This window comes from Pseudophryne corroboree, chromosome 11 (genome assembly GCF_028390025.1).
Source record: "Pseudophryne corroboree isolate aPseCor3 chromosome 11, aPseCor3.hap2, whole genome shotgun sequence".
NCBI classification, from domain to species: Eukaryota; Metazoa; Chordata; class Amphibia; order Anura; family Myobatrachidae; genus Pseudophryne; species Pseudophryne corroboree.
Window position 1 is genome coordinate 221,001,677 of NC_086454.1, and position 25,048 is coordinate 221,026,724.

At 44.4% G+C, this 25,048-nt stretch overlaps 1 protein-coding gene and 1 long non-coding RNA gene across 5 annotated transcripts in view; both read left to right on the forward strand.

Annotated features, from left to right (window-relative positions):
* Positions 1–25,048, forward strand: part of DUS2 (dihydrouridine synthase 2) — a 625,618-nt gene that overhangs the window by 339,688 nt on the left and 260,882 nt on the right. For all 4 annotated transcript variants that reach the window (XM_063945271.1, XM_063945269.1, XM_063945270.1 and 1 more), the window contains one exon: positions 15,249–15,370. In XM_063945271.1, coding sequence (XP_063801341.1) covers positions 15,249–15,370 — 122 coding nt within the window. The remainder of the gene's footprint in view (positions 1–15,248; positions 15,371–25,048) is intronic.
* On the forward strand, positions 8,611–9,571 carry LOC134970117 (uncharacterized). Its single transcript, XR_010189674.1, has 3 exons — positions 8,611–8,666; positions 8,929–9,011; positions 9,384–9,571. It is a non-coding gene; the product is annotated as an uncharacterized LOC134970117 (long non-coding RNA).

Sequence of the window (25,048 nt, forward strand, 5' to 3'; positions counted from 1 at the left end):
TTAATTTTTTGATAACATATTGCCCTGGGTCAAAAAACATCAAGGCTGATGCGCTCTCGCTGAGTTTTGCTCCAATCCAGGAGACCACCGAGGAGCCATTGCCCATTGTGTCCCCATCATGTATTAAAGTGGGCATTACCCAGGACCTCTGGTCATTAGTCCTTAGAGCACAGGAGCAGGCTCCTCCAGACCTTCCGGTAGGTCTTTTGTTTGTGCCTCCTAGGTTAAGACAGCGAGTGTTCCTGGAATTCCATGCCAAGAAGTCGGCAGGTCACCCGGGTATTGCCAGAACTCGGGAGTTGCTATCTAGGGCGGTGTGGTGGCCCCCGGTGGCTAGGGATGTGGATCAGTGGGTTCGGGCATGTGACATCTGTGCCCGAAATAAGACTCCTAGAGGGGTTCCTGTTGGCCCATTACATCCACTCTCTATTCCATCTAAGCCATGGACCCACATTTCAATGGATTTTGTGGTGGACTTGCCCAAATCCTCGGGGATGACAGCCATCTGGGTTGTCGTTGACAGATTTTCGAAGATGGCGCACTTCGTTCTATTGGTTGGGCTGCCATCGGCCAGACGCCTGTCTGAATTATTTATGCTGCATGTTGTGCGCCTCCACGGGTTGCCACTTGATGTGGTCTCTGACCGCGGATCCCAGTTTGTGGCCAAATTCTGGAGGGCATTTTGTTCCGATCTCCAGATTTCTGTCAGCTTGTCGTCAGGCTAAAATCCGCAGTCTAATGGGCAGACTGAAAGGGTGAACCAGTCCTTGGAGCAGTTCCTCAGGTGTTATGTCTCCAAGTGTCAGACTGACTGGGTTGCTCATCTGTCCATGGTGGAGTTTGCCTATAACAACGCGGCTCACTCTGCTACAGGGATCTCTCCCTTCCTTTGTGTGTATGGGCATCATCCTAAGGCCAATTCTTTTGACCCCCTGGACTCCACGCCTGGTGGTTCCTCTGTGGTTTCGGTCCTTAGAGGTATTTGGAGGAAAGTGAAGAAAGCCCTTGTGTCTGTGTCATTAGTGACCAAAAGGGTTTTTGATAAGCGGAAAAGACCCTGCAGCTTCAAATTAGGGGACTTCGTCTGGTTGTCTACCAAGAATTTGAAGTTGAGACAGCCATCTCATAAGTTAGGCCCCCTGTTCATCGGTCCTTATAAGATCACTAGGGTTATCAATCCGGTGGCATTTCAGTTAGATCTACCCCGTTCTTTGGGTATCAATAAAACATTTCATTGTTCCCTTTTAAAACGGGCAATTAGTAATCCTTCTTCCAGTGGAAGACCTTCCCCTCTTCTGATACGTGGCCAGAGGGAGTTTGTTGTTGAAAGGATTCTTGACTCCAAGATGGTTCGGGGTCGGCTGTCATTTTTGGTGCACTGGAAGGGGTATGGCCCGGAGGAGCGGTCGTGGGTGCGCAGTTGTGATCTTCATGCCCCCAGACTGTTACGCTCTTTCTTCTCGCAGTTCCACGATAAACCCGCTGGTAGGGGTTCTTTGACCCCTCGTCAGAGGGGGGGTACTGTTAGGGTCTCCTGCTCTGTGCTGCCACGTCGTCATGGCAACCGGGTGACGAGTGCTAGCGGAGTAACCTGAGCGTAGCTGATACTCCGGTTCGGGTCTTTTGCTGTGCAGTGGTTACAGGCTCTGTGCACGGCAGGGGATCCGGTGCTGGTTTTTGTGCTCACAGTCTGTGAGGTCTGAGTGGGGCGTGGACAGCACCTGCTATATAAACCCTCTTCTCAGGTTAGGCAGATGCTGCTGAATCTTTGTTGGTTAGTCAGTTCCTGAAAGCCAGCTAGTACTGTGTAAACTTTGTATTTGTTTGTTGCTTACTGCAAATAGGCCTTGGGATTTGGTATTACACTCTGCCAATTCAGACCTAGCAGTAAGACTGGAGTCAGTCGTTTAATTTGCTGGGGTTCTTTTGCTACTCTGTGAACCTAGCAAGTTTGCGGCTGTATTCTAAGACTTGCCTGCCAAAATCCTTTATCACTCTGCAAGGTGTTCAGGTGTCAGTTTAGTGGCAGTAAGCTGAACCAGTGCACTGCAAGTGAGGACAAGGATTGTGGAGACTCTCCTTGTGTCTATTATTCCATCTCTGACCAAGGAGTTTACTGCCACACCCGTTGGTAACCCTTTAGGGTTTTGCTGTTGCCCTTAGCAACAGCATTTCGGGTTCTCTACGTATTAAACCACTACATCTTGCTTCTTTCCATCTGAGCATTCCTAATATTAGGGAGACACCCAGTTTCTTAGCCTTTGGGCTTCTCTGTTCACTTTGTGTTTATTTTGTTACCCTATCACCTTCTGTGTATGTAATGTCATATTCCCCAGTCTGTCTGTGAGTTCATTTGTTTTGCAGCCCTCACCGTTCAGACACCAGTACATTCCTGCTGGCACTGGTGTGCATAACAACTGGTAAGCATACTTCCTCAGCAGACACGGTCTTCATCCAGGGGAGTGTTTGAGGAGGTAAACGGAACAAGAAGCTACGGAGGTACTGTTCCAGGTCAAGAGACCCACAGGCGGTTGTGGTGGACGCACTGGTAACACCTTGGGTGTTCAAGTCAGGGTATGTGTTCCCTCCACTTTCTCTGATACCAAAGGATCTTCAACTCGTGAGAAGAACAAAGGTTCTGGCAAGACTCATTGCTCCGGACTGGCCAAGGAGGGCTTGGTACGTGGATCTGTTGGATCTTCTACTGGAAGATACGCGGCCTCTGCCTCTTCGGGAGGATCTGCTTCTGCAGGGGCCGTTCGCTTATCAAGACTTACCGCAGCTTTGTTTGATGGTATGGCGGTTGAACGCCAGATCTTAGCTCGGAAGGGTATCCCGAGTGAGGTTATTCCTACCCTGATACAGGCCAGGAAGGGGGTAACGTCTAAGCATTACCATCGCATTTGGAAGAAATATGTCTCTTGGTGTGAGGGCGAGAAGTTCCCGGCGTTGGAGTTTCAACTGGTACGTTTTCTCCTTTTCTTGTACGCAGGGGTGGATATGGGACTAAGACGGGGCTCCATCAAGGTCCAGATCTCTGCTTTGTCCATCTTCTTCCAAAAACAATTGGCTGTTCTTCCTGAGGTTCAGACCTTTTTGAAAGGGGTTCTGCACATCCAGCCTCCCTTTGTGGCGCCTACAGCTCCATGGGATCTTGATGTGGTGCTGCAGTTCCTACAATCTGCTTGGTTTGAGCCTCTACAGGAGGCTGATCTCAAGTTTCTCACGTGGAAGGCCTTGGCTTCTGCACGACGCGTGTCGGAATTGGGGGCTTTATCTTGTAAAAGCCCCTATCTGATCTTCCATGAGGACAGGGCGGAACTTAGGACTCGTCCACAGTTCCTACCTAAGGTTGTGTCGGCTTTCCACATCAACCAACCAACCAATTGTGGTGCCAGTGGCTACTGACTCCTCAATTTCTTCAAAGGCCTTGGATGTAGTGAAGACATTGAAGATTTACGTGAAGAGGACGGCTCGTCACAGGAAAAGTGACTCCTTGTTTGTCCTCTATGATCCAAAGAAAATTGGATGTCCTACTTCTAAGCAGTCGATTTCATGCTGGATCAGGTTCACTATCCAGCATGCTTATTCCACGGCAGGATTACCGTGTCCTTAATCCGTAAAGGCCCACTCTACTCGTAAGGTGGGCTCTTCCTGGGCGGCTGGCCGGGGTGTCTCTGCGATACAACTCTGCCGAGCAGCTACTTGGTCTGGGTCGAACACATTTGCCAAGTTTTACAAGTTCGATACTTTGGCCTCTGCTGACCTCCAGTTTGGTCAAGCAGTGTTGCAGGAGCCTCCGCGCTCTCCCTCCCATACTGGGAGCTTTGGTACATCCCCATGGTACTAATATGGACCCCAGCATCCTCTAGGACGTAAGAGAAAATAGGATTTTAATGACCTGAAACGGTAAATCCTTTTCTCGTAGTCCGTAGAGCGCCCGCCCAGCGCTTCGTTTTTCTGCATTGGTTATGGTTCAGTGTTACCTGGTTCCTAGGTAAGTTCTGCATTATTTACTGTTTCAGCTGTTGCTGAGTTGTGTCGGCTTGTTGGCCGGATTTTCATGTTAGTGGCGAGATTCATACCAGCTCACACAATCTGTGTAATTCCTTCTCTCAAAGTATGTTGTCTTCTCGGGCACAGTTTCTAGAATGAGTCCGGTAGGAGGGGCATAGAGGGAGGAGCCAGCCCACACTATTAAACTCTTAAAGTGCAAATGGCTCCTGGTGGACCCGTCTATACCCCATGGTACTAATATGGACCCCAGCATCCTCTACGGACTACGAGAAAAGGATTTACCATTTCAGGTAATTAAAATCCTATTTTATTTATTAATTATTAATTCTAGAAATTTCCACTCCTCTGCCTCTTTTAATGCTGTACCATAATAAAACATGTTTACTCTATTCATTGTGTATTATTCTGACTTGCTAAATTGTACTCATTACATAGTAACATAGTATCTGAGGTTGAAAAAAAGACAATTGCCCATCGAGTTCAACCTATTTGTGGTCTCCTATGCATGATGATTTGACTAAAATTTCTGACTGATGCTGCTGTCAGCCGTTGCATTTTATCCCTATTTATAGTAACTATAATGCATGACTATGCACCATACCCCTGGATATCCTTATCCATTAGGAATTTATCTAACCCATTCTTAAAGGTGTTGACAGATTCAGCCATTACAACTCCCTCGGGCAGGGAATTCCAAACACGTATTGTCCTTACCGTGAAAAAGCCTTTACGCCGTATTGTGCGGAATCTCCTCTCCTCTAACCTGAGCGAGTGTCCACGAGTCCTCTGTGTTGATCTAACCAAAAACAGGTCCCGCGCAAGCTCTGTGTATTGTCCCCTTATATATTTGTAGATGTTGATCATATCCCCTCTTAGTCTCCGCTTTTCCAATGTAAACATGCATAGTCTTTCAAGCCTTTCCTTGTATTCCATCGTCTCCGTGCCCTTAATTAGTTTGGTCGCCCTCCTCTGTACCTTTTCAAGCTCCAGGATATCCTTTTTGTAGTACGGTGCCTAGAATTGTACACAGTATTCAAGGTGTGGCCTCACTAGTGATTTATATAACGGGAGTATAATACTCTCGTCCCTAGCATCAATACTCCGTTTTATGCATGCTAATATCTTATTAGCCTTCTTTGCTGCAGTCCTACTTTGGGTACTACTGCTTAGCTTGCTATCTATGAGGACACCTAAGTCCTTTTCCAGTACAGAATCCCCTAATTTTACCCCATTTAGTAGGTAGGTGTAATTTTTGTTCTTGTTACCACAGTGCATTACCTTACACTTGTCTGTGTTGAAGCGCATTCTCCATTTGGCTGCCCATGCTTCTAATTTAACTAAGTCGTTCTGAAGAGACTCGGCATCCTCCTCTGTATTTATAGCCTTACACAATTTGGTATCATCTGCAAAAATTGACACCATGCTCTCTAGACCTTCTGTTAGGCCGTTAATGAAAATATTGAACAATAGCGGTCCTAATACTGAGCCTTGCGGCACACCACTTAGCACTTCAGTCCAAGTTGAAAAAGATCCATTAACCACAACGCGCTGCTCCCTATTATCTAACCAGTTTTTGACCCAAGTGCATATTGTGCTTCCTAGCCCTGATTCTTGTAGCTTGTAGATAAGTCTCATGTGTGGTACAGTATCGAACGCTTTGGCAAAGTCTAAAAAGATTACATCCACGTCTTTACCCTGATCTAGGTTTGCGCTTACTGTTTCATAAAAGCCAAGTAAGTTGGTTTGACAGGATCTGTCCTTCATAAACCCATGTTGATTCCTTTTAATGACCTTATTGGTTTCAAGGAACTTCTGAATACTATCTCTTAGAATACCTTCCAATACTTTCCCCACTATAGATGTAAGACTAACTGGTCTATAATTACCTGGTTCAGCTTTACTTCCCTTTTTGAATATAGGCACTACTTCCGCTATACGCCAGTCTTTGGGAACCATACCTGATATAACTGAATCCTCAAAGATCAAAGATAGCGGTTTTGCCAGTTCAGAGTGAAGCTCCATTAGAACCCTTGGATGAATGCCATCGGGCCCTGGTGATTTATTAATCTTTAAATGTTTTAATCGGTCACAGACTACTTCCTCGCTTAAATAAGTACCTATCAGTGTGATATTCTCATTATTGAGATTGTGTGTCAGTCCCTGAATTGGGTCCTCTCTAGTGAATACTGTTGAAATAAACTCATTTAGTGTGTCCGCTATGTCATTATCATTTTTGCTTAAGACTCCCAACTTGTCTTTTAAAGGGCCTATACTCTCCTTCTTTAATCTCTTGCTATTAATGTATTTAAAGAATTTTTTGGGATTCGCTTTGCTTTCCTTTGCTACTAGTTTTTCAGTTTCTACTTTAGCCGCTCTTATTTCCTTTTTGCAAATTTTGTTACATTCCTTATTGTGCTGAAATGACTCTGCTTCCCCGTCAGATTTGTATTTTTTAAATGCTCGCCTTTTCTTGCCCATAAATTCCTTAATCTTTTTGTTAAGCCACATCGGTTTATGATTTTTATTCCTTTTTTTGCTACTCATAGGAATACATTTGAGTGTATTTTTAGCTAGCAGGAATTTTAGTACCTCCCATTTCTCCGTAGTATTTTTTCCTAAAAACAAACCTTCCCATTCAATATCCCTAAAAAATACTCTCATCTTTTCAAAATTTGCTTTGCTAAAGTTTAAAGTCCTAGTTGAGCCAGTATAGGGCTGTTTATAGAAACTGATATTGAATGTGACCATATTGTGGTCGCTGTTTCCTATGGGTTCCCCTACTATAATACCTGATACCAAATCCCCATTGTTTGTTAATACCAGGTCTAAGATTGCATTGTACCTAGTTGGTTCCTCAATTAGTTGGACTAAGTACGTATTCTCTTGTACATGTTAGTGTAATTCTATTTATAATATACCAACTGTTTGTTAGTACACCTAATCTTCATAACGTTATGCTCTATGTGAAAGAGATTAGGAATAAAGGGCCGATTATCTGTGCAATTGTTGAATAAATGGTAGTGTTATGTTAATAATACATCTATATAAAAAGAAAGAGATTTATGTGATACATCTAAAGTGCAAGTGCTATACGGTCCAGTACCAAGTCTGGCACAACTATAATCATCCTACGTGTAATATATATATATAAATATATATATATATATATATATATATATATATATATATATATAGAAAGAAGAGATTACCCCAGGGAGCTGATGTCGTACTTTGGTATGTACAAGTTTTGTATAATTAAATAATCTTAAAAAAGAGAGATTGTTTATTTTTTTTAAAAACATTACATAAAACTGTTTACAATTTGCCCAGAATAACAATAAACAATGTTTGTACAGACGATAGTTGTGTTGGTAATTCAAATAACATCAAAATGATCTTCTTTGTAGAGATGTCAGAGAACAATGGTGGTCATTCCGAGTTGTTCGCTCGCAAGCTGCTTTTAGCAGCTTTGTACACGCTAAGCCGCCGCCGCCTACTGGGAGTGAATCTTAGCTTATCAAAATTGCGAACGAAAGATTCGCAATATTGCGAAAAGACTTCTCTGTGCAGTTTCTGAGTAGCTCGAGACTTACTCTTCCAGTGCGATCAGTTCAGTGCTTGTCGTTCCTGGTTTGACGTCACAAACACACCCAGCGTTCGCCCAGACACTCCCCCGTTTCTCCAGCCACTCCCGCGTTTTTCCCAGAAACGGTAACATTTCTTCACACACTCCCATAAAACGTCCAGTTTCCGCCCAGAAACACCCACTTCCTGTCAATCACATTACGATCACCAGAACGAAGAAAAAACCTTGTAATGCCGAGAGTAAAATATCTAACTGCAAAGCAAATTTACTTGGCGCAGTCGCACTGCGGACATTGCTATTGTTATTGGGGACGTTTTTTAGGTTAACATAAGTTCATTACACACCGGTAACAGAAAAATATGGAGATTTAAACACTTTCTTGCTAATTATCAGATAGGAAGTGATGTAGTCAATTAAGGGCTTTTTAAACCCAGGATTTCCAGCCCTCAGACCATGCAGCAGCTAGGAGTGTTACTTTCTGTGGAGAGGTAAGCATGTTAACTTCATGGTTCTCCATGTTATCTGAACATGTTATCACTAAAAAATTGGTGAAAAGCAGTAATAGCTTTCTCTATGTTACACCTTGTGTTTGAAATTTGATATGCCACTGTTGAAGAGAAATGCTTTGGAGTGTTTCTTCATCAGCTCCAGTTATGTTATGCTATGTCAATCCCTGATTAAGCAGCACTGACCAAGTCTGCTTGGGAAACAATCTCCATATATGGGATTTTTATATATAAAAAAAACAATGATTTAGACTAGTGTTATACTACCCGTATATTTTGTCTAATTATAGGCACAATTGCAGTGGTTTGCCTTGTGCAAATTGATACCTGGACGATATCCAGTGATTAGCTGCTTCAATTGGCTTTATTTAATTGAATCGGTATGTATGACGAATATAATAAGGATGTCACCTCACAGGGGAATTATATTACAAACATTACACCCATCTATATTTTGTCTAATTATAGGCACTATTGCGGTGATTTGCCCTGTTCAAATGAACACTGGGACGACACTCAGTGATCAGTCACTTTATGGGCTTGATGTAATCTAATTGGTATGTACGATGAGTATACTAAATAAGACATATTTCAAGGGGGATTAAAATGACAAATATTATACCCGTCCACATATTCTGTTTAATCATAGGTACTTTTACAGTGGTCCACTTTGTCTAAATTGACATCTGGAAGATATCCAGTGATTTGCCATCTTATGGGCTTAATTGAATTAAATTGGTATGTATGGTGAATGTGGTATGGGCGATCACATTATAATACCACACCCAAGAGTTAAATAGAATCTCTTTTCTATTATAGATTCAGAATTACTCTAAATTTCAAAAAGGTTATACCCAGTGGATAATCAGTGAAAAGGGTTACTTCCAATTCAATTTAAATTGGTATGTATAATCTGTGCCAATGCGAATAAAAATAAAAGTAAATAAAATATATAACAATTATTTATATGCATATCTACACTTCAAACTTCCAATTGGTGAATATTAAGCGAATATTAGTAACGCTTCATCAGAGAATTATCTACACATTCTGTTGGTCCCATATTTATCAAAAGTTGAACGTATAAATATGTTTAACATTCAAATATGATCAGACAATCCTTTCTGACTAAGTATGAAGCAGTAAGGCTGATTAAAAGCCCAATAGAATCCTTGTAAACCAGTCCTCCTCCTCTGTTCCTCCTTACATAATATATCCTGTCCATATATTTTTATGGTAATATTCTTTTGGTAACATATGTTATGATTTTACAGATACCCCATATGGTGAAATTTGGTCCGATACTATATTAAGCATTGTTAAATTGCCTTTTTGAAGACACGATAAGATGTATGTCCATATTGTGATTCTTTGGTATGTATTCAATAAGCTTTTGAAGAGAGTTAATTGTATTATAACTAGAAGAGTGAAGTTGTTTATGAATGTTTCTGTATTGTTTAGATTAATACATCCCTGATGAAGTCTGTAGGACGAAACTCGTTGGGTTAGCACATTGTTCTCTGACATCTCTCCAAAGAAGATCATTTTGATGTTATTTGAATTACCAATACAACTATCGTCTGTACAAACATTGTTTATTGTTATTCTGGGCAAATTGTAAACCGTTTTATGTATTGCTTTTTTAAAAAATAAACAATCTCTCTTTTTTAAGATTTATTTTATTATACAAAACTTGTACATACCAAAGTACGACATCAGCTCCCTGGGGTAATCTCTTCTTTCCGATCTGTTGTTCATACCCAATCTAACAGGGGGTATTTTCCCTAAGTTGAAGCTTTCACATCTTTAGCGCGATAAAGGTCTTATATCTTTTCAAATAAATATATATATATATATATATATATATATATATATATATATATATAATATTTATATAGAGAGAAGAAAATATATATATGAAAATAAATATATAAAGTGAAAAATCATAAAAAGTGATAAAAATAATATAGGGAAGAGATTAATAATAAACCTAGGACTCTCCAATAAAAAGTATAGAAAGGAAATGTGAAGTGAATGCCCTGTACACACACTGTTTAAAAGCGACTAATAGGTAAAATAAAACACTTCATCTGGTCCCTCGAGTCACTCAAAATTCTTAGTCATCAAGAAATACCAAGTCCTCTGTAAAAATGGAACGAATTGTTAACTAATAACTGCCTAAACCGAATCAAATCTAGGCTACAAAAGTTGATCTGTATATAGTGTATAAAGGAAGAAAGGAGGGCTAGCTTTTTGCAGATCCAGGTTAAACCTACTACATTTAGGCTCCAGTGGCTTAGGATGGTATTTATAAGTACAATTCTTCCAAAATATCCCCATTTCTCATAAAAAGGTCGAGTAACTATTCTTCTTCTTCAGCCCCTGTGGCTGAATGCGCCCCATCAAAAAGATAAGTCGTGCTTCCCTCCTTAGAAGTTGGTTTGTCATATTTCCTCCTCTGTTATCTGCTTTCACTCTTTCCATCGCAAAGGCTTTCAAACATTGGGGCAGATGGAGACGGCATAAGGAAGTGATAAACCAGTGATATATGCAAGGTGATAAAGGCACCAGCCAATCAGCTCCAATATGTAAATTAACAGTTAGGATCTGATTGGCTGGTGGGGAGTTTATTATATTTAGATATATTTATTAAAACTTATGTTTTAAATATTACTTTCAAGCTAATCGACTGAGTGCACCACTGACCGCAATAACACCAATTACGACACATTGCCTGTACATAACTGGCCCCTGCATAAGATTGCAGTTGTTTGTATACACAGTAGCTGCCCACCTGTAGAACATTGCAGAGTCTGCATATAGCTGCCTCCTGCTGCTGCCTGCAGAGCATTGTCTTTATATACTGTAGCTGCCCCCATGTTTGAAGGTGTAGTATAGTGTGTGACAGAGTACAGGTCTGTTGGTCCTGTGGCGACTAAAAGGTTAATTTCTGACACTGAACACCAGAAACAGAAAATGTGTACAGTATATTTATTTTTCATCCACTAGGGGTCACTGGAGTACTCTTGGGATATGGACGAGGTGTAGCCGGTATAGGCACATATTTAAATATTTAAATTAGTAACTGTCCACCCCCTCCATACTCCCATAGAGACTTCAGTATTTTTCTGTGCTCAGTCGGGAAGGTACAAGTGGACGAAGTCCACAGATTCTTCAATTTCAAGATTATTTTATATTTTTTCTCCTCAATCCCTTCCCAGCTTATAAAGAAGCATGGGTCCGGGATTGTTGGTGCTGCAGGGGGCAGCCGATAGCCTGTCGGTGCTCATGAAAGGAGCCCCGCCATTGACCACAATCAGCAGAGCTGATGGCAGCCTCAGGCTGCACAAATGAGCTGGACAGTGCTTAGCTGAGAAACCCCATTATAGACTCCACTGGGATCAGGTTATGAGCGGTCAGGCAGCTCACACTGCCGCCGCTCACTTGCTTTATATTGCAGGGTGATGTTGTGCCCTCTATGTGGGAACTGTATTTATTTATTTAACGAAGTTCCCCTGCTGCCCTGCCACTCCGACTCCACATCCCTCCTCCATCCCGCGGTTACATTACAATAACACCAACGGATCTGAGGGGAGAGCGAGCAAGCTGGCCGCGGACAACTCTCCCTGCTGCCGCGGCCGCTCTTTGATCAGCTCCCCTTTCTCCGGCTCCAGAGCCCTCCTCCCTCCCGCGGTTAGCTTCTGCTAACACCTGCGGCTCTATCACCGCCACTTCCCAGCCGCCCGCTCCCTAGCTGCTAGCTGCCGGTCACTGTGTGCAGGGAGGGGATTACACATGTATTGTGCCTACCAGCGCCGCTGGCCACACGGAGTCAGCGATCAGTCCCGCGGCACTGCTGCAGGGACTGTCACCGCACCCCGGCTCTCAGAACTCCGGCCACAAAGCAGCTGCCGCCCGCACACGTAAGGGGGAAAGGGGGCAGATGACCGCGGACAGCTCTCACTGCTGCCGCGGTCCGACTCTGCAGGGGGAGATCGCGGGAGAGGGGGGGAGGAATCCCACATAGAAGATAGCGGGAGGCCCCATAACTAAGCTGCATTTTAATGCAGCAAGCATTTCAAGCTATTAAGCCTGTGTAAGGGGGTTTCAATTTATTTTGTTAATCTCTGCTGGACACTATCAGGCTTTTAAGTCTATGTTACAATGTATGTGTGTATGTATGTATGTATGTGTGTGTATATATATATATTTGTGTGTGTGTGTGTGTGTGTGTGTGTATATATATATATATATATATATATATGTGTGTGTGTGTGTGTGTGTGTATATATATATATATATATATGTATGTATGTATGTATGTACGTAATATGGTATGTATATATATATACTGTATACTCATATAGCAGATAATATTGGTTAAAAAAAAAAAAAGCACATGGCAGGAAGCCATTTTATCATTCTTTCCTGGATCTTCTTCCAGGAAGTTGCTGTCCTACAACTCTTAGCCACCAGATGGTGTTAGTCGGAACAGACAGCTCAGGTTTCACTGATTGTAGTGTAGGCCACGTGTCTTTGTAATGGGTAAAACCAGCACATATGGCTGCAAACAGGTACCTTTACCCTGATTTCCCTTGGGGAATGCTGGCGGATGTAATGACGGGGTTACTATTAGCATTGGCCGCTGCAACAGACGGCTAGATCTGAGGCTAGGGCAGTTCCTCCTGAGATGCCAAAAGGAAGGTCCAGGTCTAGCTCAATTCCAAAATATAGTTATCATTTGTCTTATAACTTGCCTGTTTTACCTACAGTTTGTTGCATTCTGACGATTCAATTCCACACCTCCTCTCAAGAGGAGGAAGGGGAAGTGGGCCAGGAGTCAGATAGTGTGATTACTAACAGCCCGTCCATTGATAATCTCATCAGGGCAGTACGTTACGTTCTGCAGTTTACGGAGACTTAAGACCCTCTTTCAAATGATGAAGTGTTATTTGCTAAACAATAGAACACCGGTGTGTTTTCCTTAGTCAGAATCTCTTAATAAGCAGTTAACAGAGGTCAAAACTCCAGCTGCTACTACGCTTCAAAACATTTCACAGCGTAAGCTAGAGGCTATGCTAAAGTCAAAGTATATAGTAGTAGGGGTGTTGCTTAGAAATGCTTTGGTGGGAGTTTGGGTGAATAAGGCTGTAATTGCGTGGACAGCAGCTCAAGTCAGCCCTACAATGAGTCCACCTTATACTTCTCCCTGATATGGGAATCAGCTGAGTGTCTATGGACGTCGGCCAGGTTAGTTCTCACCTTTCAGCTTCGCTAGTTGCGGCACGACGTGTGCTTTGGCTGCATTTTTGAAGGGCAAAGGCAGAGTCCAAACGAGAAATTGAAGCGTTGCTTTACGCTGGCTAGATGTTGTTTGATCTTCAGTGTTTGATCCTCAATTGGATCCTCAATTGGACAAATGCATTTCTAAGGCTACTGGTGGCGGGGGGAGGGGGGTGGGCTGGTGGGGTGATCTGTTTTCCTACCATTGCCTACACTTGCTCCTAAACGGAAATACTCTGAACCAGCGTTCAAATCCTTTATACCTCAGTCCTTTTGAGGCTGTGCGACACGAACAACCACACACAGTAGACGTGGTAGAGGAAGTGGTTTTCATTCGACTTTCAGGAAAGATGGTGCCATCTTTCGAAGCGCTCCAGTTTGGAAGATTTCACTCACGTCCTTTTCAACTGGATGTTTTCGCAGGTCAGGCTCGCATCTACAAATTCGCCAGATGGTGCAGTTGTCTCCAAGGTGTCATGCAAGCCACCGTATCTGGGGTTTCATGATGATAGAGCGGAACTTTAGACGAATTCTGTTTTCCTACCAAAGATACTATCATTTTGTCACATTAATTAATCAATTGTAGTTCCTGTGTTATCAGAGGGTTCAGCAACTTCAGCTACTTTGGATGTGGTACACGCACTACGCGTTTATGTAGCCCGAACATCATCTGTACGTAAAACAGATAGATTGTTGGTTCTATATCATGCACTTACGATGGCTTGGACAGCTTCCAAGCACACCTTATCCAGGTGGATTAAACTGACCATACGTCAGGTTTATCTTCATGCTAGGCTACAACCGCCTACATTAGTTTTAGGCCATTCCAGCAGGTCGTGGAGGTTCTACAACGCAACTTTGACGAGCTGCTACATGGTCATCAGTGCACACGTTTGTGCGCTTTTACAAGTTTGATACGTTTACGGCATCAGCATTTAGCTTTGGCCGTCTAGTGTTACAGGTGCCAAACAGCTCTTCCGCCCAAGGGGGAAACTTTGGTACGTCCCAAGAGTACTCCAGTGACTCCTAGTGGATGAAAAAGAAAATAGGATTTTGGTACTTACCAAATAAATCCTTTTCTTTGAATCCATAGGGGGCACTGGACGCCCACCCAGAGCAGTTTACCTTTCTTGTGGTAAGTTCAGTGGATCTTATGGTAACACATTCTCACCGATTGTTATATTACGGTGATATCTATTATTGTGCCAACTGTTTAGTTGTCCGTTACATTATGTGTCAACTTTAGAGTTGTCCGTTATGTTATAATGTTATATGTAATTCTCTATGGTTCATCGTCTCTATCGCTCCTATTCGGCTCAGTAAAAATACTGAAGTCTCTATGGGAGTATGGAGTAGGTGGACAGTTACGAATTTAAATATTTAAATATGTGCCTATCCTAGCCCCGTACATATCCCAAGAGTACTCCAGTGCCCCCTATGGATTCAAAGAAAAGGATTTATCTGGTAAGTACCAAAATCCTATTTTTAAAACTGCGAGATGAAGGAGGGAATTAGAGCAAACTGAAGGGCAGATTACGATGGGTACACAAAGCGGTGGAGACAGAGAGAGATGAAAAATAAAGGGCAAAAAGAGGAGGGAAAAGAAGAGTAAAACGGTTAAGGGAAGAGAAGGAGTAAGGAAAAAGGGTCATGGGTAGACAGAAGGGAGGAAAAAAGGATGAGGTTCAGAGAAAAATTGGCAAGAGGGGGGAGACAGAGGGAAAGTGAGTGACAAGAGAGAAAAATAAAGTGCAATGCTGGCACATAACCCAGCGAGTAATGGGTATAAAATACTAATTGAATATAAAAGTTTACATTTGTGGCTTGTAATCATTTATTTCTTTTTTGCCAACCAGGCTGTGCGGTACGATAATCATTATACCAACACGAAGTATTGCTTATGTCAAATGTTACGGGACCAGCTTGAGTCTCCTTTGGGTAAAAGGCTTCACGCAGCACAATCAACATGGGACATTTGGTGAGTTAAGAGTAAAGTATACATTAAACCTGCTTGGTAGTAGAGCAGTGATATGAGCCTGGTAACCTTCTTAGCGGTACATTAGAGGTTGGGTCATTTTTAACACACTTCCTGTGTTTAGGTTGAAACACAATTGTCTATAAATCCGTTATCTATATCCTACTAGTATGTCTTTTAGCATAAGGTCAAGGTGTTTGTTATGGATTCTATTTTAGATGGGATAACCCTATTACGAATTGTAATAAAAAAATAAAAAAGATTGTGTTTTTGCATATCCAGCATCAGAATAAAGGTAGTGGTGCTGTGCAGATTCCAGTTCATATACCATATCGATCACAGAAAATCCTTGCATTATGATTGTCTTCAGGAACAGATGTGTCCCCTGACAGTAGTGTTGCTTGCGATGTGTTCACATCGCGGGCTGTAAGTCACTGCATAGCATGTAATTGCAGGTCCGGGGGCAGCCGAACGGAGAAGCCGACAGTGGTCCTCCCACTACAAGCTCTTAGAGGGTGCCAGCCAGGTTGTGTAGCAGTGACCGTTATGAGCTGATTAGTTGGTACTTTATCTCTCTCCAAGGTTTGATAGATCTCCCCCCTAGTGTGGTAAAGCCTTCACTGCTGTAATGGAGATCAGGCTTATATTTTGCCTGACTGTGCAGTGGCCAATTTGTATTTAACAGTATCTGCTGTTAAGTCCAAATGACACATAACAAACCTCAAAATTAAAAAAGTGAGAAACCAAAAGTGATATCTGTTTCTAGACCTTTGTGCCATACTCTAAATAATGTACATATATTATATCTGGTATCGTTATTATCAAGAGTGCTAATCAGTTCATTTTTCACTTAACCTTCTCTATTAATTGGGTAAAAGTATCTAGGATGATTCCTGTAAACGTAAGATCTTTTCTTTGTTTTTTTTCTCTTACATCCTAGAGGATGCTGGGGTCCACATTAGTACCATGGGGTATAGACGGGTCCAGCAGGAGCCATTGGCACTTTAAGAGTTTGAGAGTGTGGGCTGGCTCCTCCCTCTATGTCCCTCCTACCAGACTCGGTTTAGAAAATGTGCCCGGAGGAGCCGGTCACAGCTAGGGGAGCTCTCCAGAGCTTTTCTAGTAAAAGTTATTTGTTAGGGTTTGTTTTTTTACAGGAGGCTGTTGGCAACAGCCTGCCTGCAGCGAGGGACCAATGGGGAAAGCAGTGTCCGCCCTACGGGGTCTGAGCCACTGACTCCGCTGACTGGACACTGAGCTCCAGAGGGGTCGGACCGGTCTCCGCTCGCCCCAGCAGCATGCCGCCAACCCGTTACAGACGCTGAAGAAGTGGTGAGTTAGTCACCGACCCCCCTAGCAAACGGGGAGCTGGTGTGAAGATAGCGGCAACGGGGAGGGAGCGCAGTACTAACTGCGCTCCTGGGAAGGTCCAGAGGCACATAGTGCGGCGCTGTGAGGGGCGCCCTGAGCCAGCGCTTACCCCCACACTGGTCAGCAAGCTTGTCGGCGTCCGCGGATCTCAGCCAGCAAGTTTCCTCAGGCCAGTATAAAAATTTGAAGAGCGGGAAGACAGCTCCATTAAGACCGCTCCCGTGGTCCTGCATATTAGCTTGTGGTATGAGTAATTACGGTAGTATTTGTAATCGCATAGAAAAGCCATAAAAACACATTTAATCCACATAGTGCACAATGTACACCAGCGAGTTACACTTGCTTAAAGGGTATAATAACAAAGGGATTCAGCTTTACAGGATAGGACGGGACAGAATTAGGTTAGGAGGTGGTTATTGGTATCCAGCTGTAGGGTATTTTTAGAGCAATATTCCGGTGTTGGTTTGCGGAAGATCGCACGCTCCTGCGAATAGTTATGCGCAGGAGCAGAATATTAATATCAACTGTATTTACTGTACTCCTGATATTCGTCGGGAACCCAATGGAGACCAACTGCAAGTACACCTGGACTATACATCGCCCACCTATTCAAACCGACCTATGACCTCTCCTGTACTGTAAATGAACATCCCAGTGACCAATAGAAAAAGAGATTACAGTTTCCATTTTATTAGGTTTTGGACAAATGTATAAAAAGCCAGCTGCAGGCCCGATCACACACAATCTCCGAAGGTCATTTACCTTGATGACTGAGGAGCAGACCACAAAATGGAAAGCTGCTCAATCAGATTGTAATGTCACTCAGGTGCTAAAAGGGAGGGGTAATACTGTGTAGGAAAAAACTATGTGTTCCCTAATGCACACCGAGTGAAAAATATTACTACATAATAGTCAGATAATACGGAGATCTTAGTTGCGTATATCTGCAGATATAGGGTTAAGCCCCCAGGCCGATCGACAAGGCTTCTCCGTCACTGGGGGTCCCTAATGCTAGGTATGGGTCCGGGGAGCAGGACCCCACGATGTCGGCACAGGTCGGCCACCCCAGGTCAACACACAGGTGAGAATTAATAGGGGTTAATAAGAAGCACAGAAGTGCTACTTAAGTGGTGTGATTAAAATAATATATACAAAGTGATAGGGAAAATCATGTGTTAATAAAGTATTAGGGTGTGCCGACCTGAAGCAGCCCAGCCATAACAACACAGGGGCCACCGCACCCCACACCCACCCCATAAATAATTACAAATATGTCTGGGTTAAATTCCCAGTGTAAGGCCACATGGTAATGGCTCCTACAGCATCTGAGAGCCAGCTTACCTGGGGATACCCCTGGCTTTCCCTATGGCACTCTGGAGTCAGCAATCCCTCCTAATGCTGACCCATCTATGCCTCTCTAAATACAATACACAAAATGGAAAGCTGCTCAATCAGATTGTAATGTCACTCAGGTGCTAAAAGGGAGGGGTAACTCTGTGTAGGAAAAAACTATGTGTTCCCTAATGCACACCGAGTGAAAAATATTACTACATAATAGTCCGATAATACGGAGATCTTAGTTGCGTATATCTGCAGATATAGGGTTAAACCTCCAGGCCGATTGACAAGGCTTCTCCGTCACTGGGGGGTCCCTAATGCTAGGTATGGGTCCGGGGTGCAGGACCCCACGATGTCGGCACAGGTCGGCCACCCCAGGTCAGCACACAGGTGAGAATTAATAGGGGTTAATAAGAAGCACAGAAGTGCTATGTAAGTGGTGTGATTAAAATAATATATACAAAGTGATAGGGAAAATCATAAGGGAGCAGACCGGGAAGCGCAGGCGAACAAACGTATGTACCATTGACTGTAGCCTTTTTCTCTTGTTGTATTGTATTATTGTTGTAACCCCCTGCTAGTAAAATAACGGTTGGTGGGTTGGACCCCAACATAGTTTTGAAATACAATTTGGTGTCGTGTCCCATTTCCTGCTAAGGTTTAAGGTGTATTTCTACCACATGTGTAGCTGCACTGTGCTCTCAGCATGTCTGTGTGTGTGTGTATGCACTGCGTGTATTTTGTACGTCCGTCATGGCATTGGTACGCAAAGTGCGTACACGGTACGGGTCTTTGTACTCTAACTGTGTAAAAAGTACATAGGGTAAGGATTACATACAGCGGCCACAGCGGCTCGAATTTAAGTGTATCAAGGTATTGCTTTTTGTCCTGTAAAATAATCAGCATTCACAGGAGGCTGTAAAACGACTGTGTCTCCAATTAAGGGACACAATCTGCCCTGGTAAGGGGTTGTCTTTAACTAAAAGCGCTGTATTCTGGGTTGGCTCCGATCTCTGTGTCTCTCTTGCCTTTCTTGGGGGGGAACTCTGTCTGCCCCCACGTGTGTGTGTGTGTGTGTGTGTGTGTGTGTGTGTGTGTGTGTGTGTGTGTGTGTGTGTGTGTGTGTGTGTAGTGTTTGGTGGTCTCCTTTAGCTATGTCCAGGGACACTTTGTCATATGCTGCAGAGGATTAATCCTCCCAGGATGATCCCATTCCATGTAATCAGGTTACCACTGGTTCAGCACAGATTCCAGCAAGGGAACCAGAGTGGTTTTCCTCTATCAAAACTTGGATTTCTCAGATTTCTGACAGGGTTGCTAGTAATAAATCTGCAACCCAGGTATTACAGAGCTCTTTGGCTGTATGGCCTGCGTCTGGTACCTGAGGACACCCCGCTATATACCCCCACAAACGTGCGCTTGTGCATGTCACACAAGATGACACGGATACCGATTCTGACACTACAGACGGTGATAGGGATGTGTTGCGGGGGTCCACATCTCTTGCAAAGGGGGTGTAATTATTAATAAAGGCTATCAGGGATGTGTTAAATGTTAATGATACCACACCTGAGCAAGTTGAGGAGGCTTTTTTCACTGAAAATATAAAAGCCTCACTAACCTTCCCTGCGTCAAAGGAGTTTAATGCTATATTTGAAAAAGCATGGGAAAATCCTGAGAGGAGGTTCCAGATTTCTAAAAGGGTTCAGGTGGCTTTACCTTTCCTTGAGGAGGATAGGAAAAAGTGGGGAAACCCTCCGATTGTTGACGCATCTGTGTCCAGACTCTCAAAAAAGGTGGTTTTGCTTGTTCCAGGATCTACCGCCTTAAAGGAGCCGGCAGATAAAAAAATTGATAACACGTTTAAATCAATGTACACTGCCTCTGGGGCCATATTATGTCCCACTATTGCTAGTGCATGGATTGCAGAAGCAATAATGAAGTGGTCGGCTACCTTGCTTGAGGATTTGGATACGATGGATAGGGATGACGTTGCATTGTATTTACGCAACATACATGATTCTGCAGATTTTATGGTAGAATCCATGAAAGACCTGGGTTCCATGGCTGGGAATTTCTTCCATGTCTGTTTCAGCTCGTCGAGGACTGTAGCTGCGCCAGTGGTCGGCCAACGCAGAATCCAGAAGGAGTGTGGAGTCCCTACCCTATACAGGTCAGACTGTCTTTGGGGAAGCTCTAGATACGTGGATATCCACTGCTACAGCGGGCAAGTCTCTGTTTCTTCCCTCAGCAGCACCTGCTCCGAAGAAATCCTTCTCTTCGGCTGCACCGCAGTCCTTTCGGCCTAACAAGCCTAGAAAGGCCAGAACATCCAATACCTTCTCTAGCGGAGGTCGGATTAAGTCCAAGAAACCTGCCGCTGCAGGTTCCCAGGAACAAAAACCTGCTTCCGGTACGCCAAAGTCCTTCGCATAATGGTGGACTGCACGCCCCGGTGGTGGGGCCAGTGGGAGCGAGACTCAGACTCTTCAGTTATGTCTGGGTATCGTCCGGCCTGGATCCCTTGGTAGTAGATATTGCGTCTCAGGGATACAGGCTGGACTTTCAAAGTTTCCCTCCTCATCACTTTTTCATGTCAGGCTTACCAACTCTGTTGGAGGACAGCACAGTAATACAAGACGCTGTCCAAAAGCTGGTGAAGGCACATGTCATTCTGCCACTGCCACCTCACATGCTGACCAAAGGTTACTATTCAAAACCTTTTCGTGGTACCGAAACCGAATGTTTCGGTCAGGCCCATTCTGAACCTAAAGTCATTGAACCCCTTTCTTAAGAGTTCTTAAGAGTTTAATAGTGTGGGCTGTCTCCTCCCTCTATGCCCATCCTGCCAAACTCAGTTTAGAAAATGTGCCCAGAGGAGCCGGTCACAGCTAGGGGAGCTAATGAGGAGTTTACTTAGTTTTTTTTTTTAATATATAGTTATTTTACAGGAGGCTGTTTGGTAACAATCTGCCTGCTTTGTGGGACTTAGGGGGGAGAACGGCCCAACTTCCTAAAGAGTTAATGGTCCCGTTGCTCCGCTGACAGGACACTGAGCTCCTGAGGGAATAATTTGCAAGCCCCACTACGGCGAGCGTACCCTCCCGCAGCACGCCGCCACCCCTAACAAGATATGATGAGTGGTGACTACAGCGCCAGTGTCCCGGCCGGCGGCTATGGTGGAACAAGGATAGGATCGCAGCTCTGGATGCAGGCTGCGCTCCAGGAGGCTCAGAAAGCATATTTATGTATATGTGGACGCTGCTGAGGGGCACGCTGAGTCACCGCTGAACTCTACACTGGAATACAAGATCTGACAGGGGTTCTAACCCGCTGTCAGACATAAATCACCTCAGGCCAGTATAAAGAAAGTGCGGGAAGCCGCATGCCATTACGGGAATCAGGGCTTCACTCAGAGCGGACCCAGCGGCTCACCAGCACCATTTTTTCCCTGCAGATCTCTACTACAGGATGCTGACAGGGAAGCGCTGAAGTCCCTCCAGACAACTCCAGCATACCTCTGCGGTACCAGGGGGTTATAGAGGGGGGCAAGTAAATAGTACTGACTACCCTATTAAGGGTATTTAGTCTGCTCCTGGCTTTTATTACTATATTAGCTATATAAGGCGCTGTATGGCTGGTTTCCTCATACTCTGGGGCTCTCTGAAGGACTCTGTGGGAAATTGTCTGACACTTTCTTGTGTGTGTGTGTGTGTGTGTGTGTGTGTGTGTGTGCGCGCGTGTGTGCGCGCGTGTGTGTGTGCATATATCTCACATTACCATGTCAAAGAACTGTGTGTTTTGTACAGCGGAGTGTTCTCTTCACCTGGAGAGTCTATACAGTGTACTCAGAACAGTACACATTCTCAGGCTTCTGGGTCCGAACCCCATTGGGTGTACTCCATAAGGGGGATGATTTCAAATATTTCTACCAAATTATCCCATACTTAGGAGACGCAGTTTTTAAGAAAATCTGTGGCGGATTTGATGAATAAATGGGTGCAAGCTATGATTGATGCCATTAAGGATGTATTGCAAATTACAGAGCAGGTACCTGTTGAAGACGAGGAGTCTTATTTTAATGTAAAAAGAAATCCTCTGTTACTTTCACTGCATCAAAAGCATTAAACTCCTTATTTGAAGGAACCTGGGAAAATCCAGAGAAAAAATTCCAGATCCCTAAAAGGTTACTCATTTCCTTCCCTTTCCCTCAGGAGGATAGGAAGAAGTGGGTAAACCCACCTGTTGTGGATGCTTCTGTGTCTAGATTATCTATAAAGGTTGTTCTACCTGTCCCTGGCGCAGCCTCCTTAAAGGATACGGCTGACCGCAAAATTGAGACTAAGCTCAAATCACTGTACACAGCTGCAGGCGTGGCACAGAGACCCACTATTGCTTGTGCGTGGATCTCTAGGGCCCTTGTAAAGTGGTCAGGTACCTTAATTGATTATTTAGATTCCATGAATAGGAATGAAATTGACTTGCTTTTGCGTCACATACAGGATTCTGCAGGCTTCATGGTGGAGGCCATGAAGGAAATTGGCCTGCTTAACGCACGGGTTACTATGGCAGTTTCGGCACGCAGAGGACTGTGGCTATGCCAATAGACTGCAGATGCAGACTCCAGGAGAAGAGTGGAGAGCCTCTGCCCTTCACAGGTGAGGCCCTGTTTGGGGACGCACTGGATACGTGGATATCCAAGGCAACTGCGGGTAAGTCAACATATCTTCCTTCCGCAGCTACACCGGCTAAGAAGTCATATCCTGCACCTACACTGCAGTCCTTTCGGACCACAAAGTTTAAAAACAAATCCAAAGGTCCCTCCATTTCCTTTAGAGGAGTCGAGGGAAATCCAGAAAACCTGCAGCGGCAGGTTCCCGGGAACAGACCTCAGGTTCTGCTTCCTCAAAACCTTCAGCATGACCGTGGATCACACTGCCTGAGAGGCAGGTGGGAGCAAGATTAAAAGATTTCAGTCACGTCTGGGCGATATCATACCTAGACCCCTGGGTCAAAGATATTATTGCCCAGAGGTACAGACTGGATTTTCAAGAACTTCCACCTCACAGATTCTTCAAATCAGGCTTACCAGCTTCTCAGGAAGACCGTACAATCCTGCAGTAGGCTATTCAAAAATTGGTTCTGACACAGGTTGTTGTTCCAGTTCCACCTCAACTACAGAACAAGGGTTATTACTCAACCTGTTCATGGTACCGAAACCGGACAGTTCGGTAAAACCGATATTAAACCTAAAATCCTTGAACCCCTACTTGCAGTTATTCAAGTTCAAGATGGAGTCTCTGAGAGTGGTAATCTCAGGTCTGGAAGAGGGGGAATCCCTGGTATCTCTGGATATCAAAGATACATACCTTCACGTTCCGATCTGGCCGCCTCACCAGGCCTATCTAAGGTTTGCACTACAGGACTGGCACTATCAGTTCCAGGCACTACCATTTGGACTCTCCACTGCACCGAGGGTGTTCACCAAGATCATGGCAGAGATGATGCTCCGCCGCAAGCAGGGAGTGAACATAATTCCATACCTGGACGATCTACTGATAAAGGCATCTTCCAGGGAGAGGTTGTTGCAGAGTGTTGCTCTCTCAACTCAACTACTTCAGGATCATGGATGGATTATGAATCTTCCAAAATCACATTTGGAACCGACAAGGAGACTTCCCTTCTTGGGGATGATACTCGACATGGAAGTACAGAGGGTGTTTCTTCCACTGGAAAAAGTGATGGTGATCCAGTCAATGGTCCGGGATGTCCTGAAGCCAGCCCGGGCATCAGTGCATTCACCTTCTGGGGAAGATGGGAGCCTCCTACGAGGCACTGCAGTATGGAAGCTTCCATTCAAATTCTTCCAACTGGATCTCCTGGACAAGTGGTCCGGATCACCTCTTCACATGCACCAGCGGATACGCCTGTCGCCGAAAGCCACAATTTCGCTTCTCTGGTGGTTGCAGACATCTCACCTGATCGAAGGCCGCGGGTTCGGGATTCAAAATTCGATTCTTCTAACCACAGATGCAAGCCTCAGAGGTTGGGGAGCAGTCACCTGGGGGGAAAACTTCCAAGGAAAGTGGTCAAGTCAGGAAGCCATCCTTCCAATAAACATTCTGGAACTAAGAGCCATATACAATGCCCTTCTGCAGTGGCACATCTTCTGCAAGATCAAGCCATTCAGATTCAGTCGGACAATGTAACAGCGGTGTCCTACATAAACCGACTGGGCTGAACGAAGAGCAGATCTGCAATGTCAGAGGTAACAAGAATTCTTCTCTGGGCAGAAAGACACGCAGTGGCGCTGTCGGCAATCTTTATTTCGGGAGTGGACAGCTGGGAAGCAGACTTCCTCAGTAGACCCGATCTCCATCCAGGAGAGTGGAGCCTCCGCCCGGAGGTGTTCGCAGAGGTGACAAGCTGATGGGGAGTACCTCAGATAGACATGATGGCCTCTCGTCTCAACAAGAAGCTCCGGCAGTACTGTTCCAGGTTGAGAGACCCGCAAGCAGTGGCAGTGGATGCACTGGTAACTCCGTGAGTGTTCCAGTCAGTGTATGTGTTTCCTCCACTTCCACTCATCCCAAGGATTCTCAAAATAATCAAAAGAACAAGGGTTCAGGCGATCCTCATTACTCCGGGCTGGCGAAGAGGGGCTTGGTACGCAAATCTTTTGGAATTACTCATAGAGGAACCGAGGCCTCTTCCTCTTCGCGAGGACGTTCTACAGCAGGGGCCATTTGTCTATCAAGACTTACCATGGCTACGTTTGACGGCATGGAAGTTGAGCATCAGATTTTAGCTCGGAAGAGGATTCCGAACAGGGTGATTCCTATTCTGATCCAAGCTAGGAAGGGAGTAACGTCTAAGCATTACCATCGTATTTGGAAAAATATGTATCTTGGTGTGAGGCCAAGATGTTTTCTGCGGTGAAGTTTCAACTGGGACGTTTCCTCCTCTTTCTGC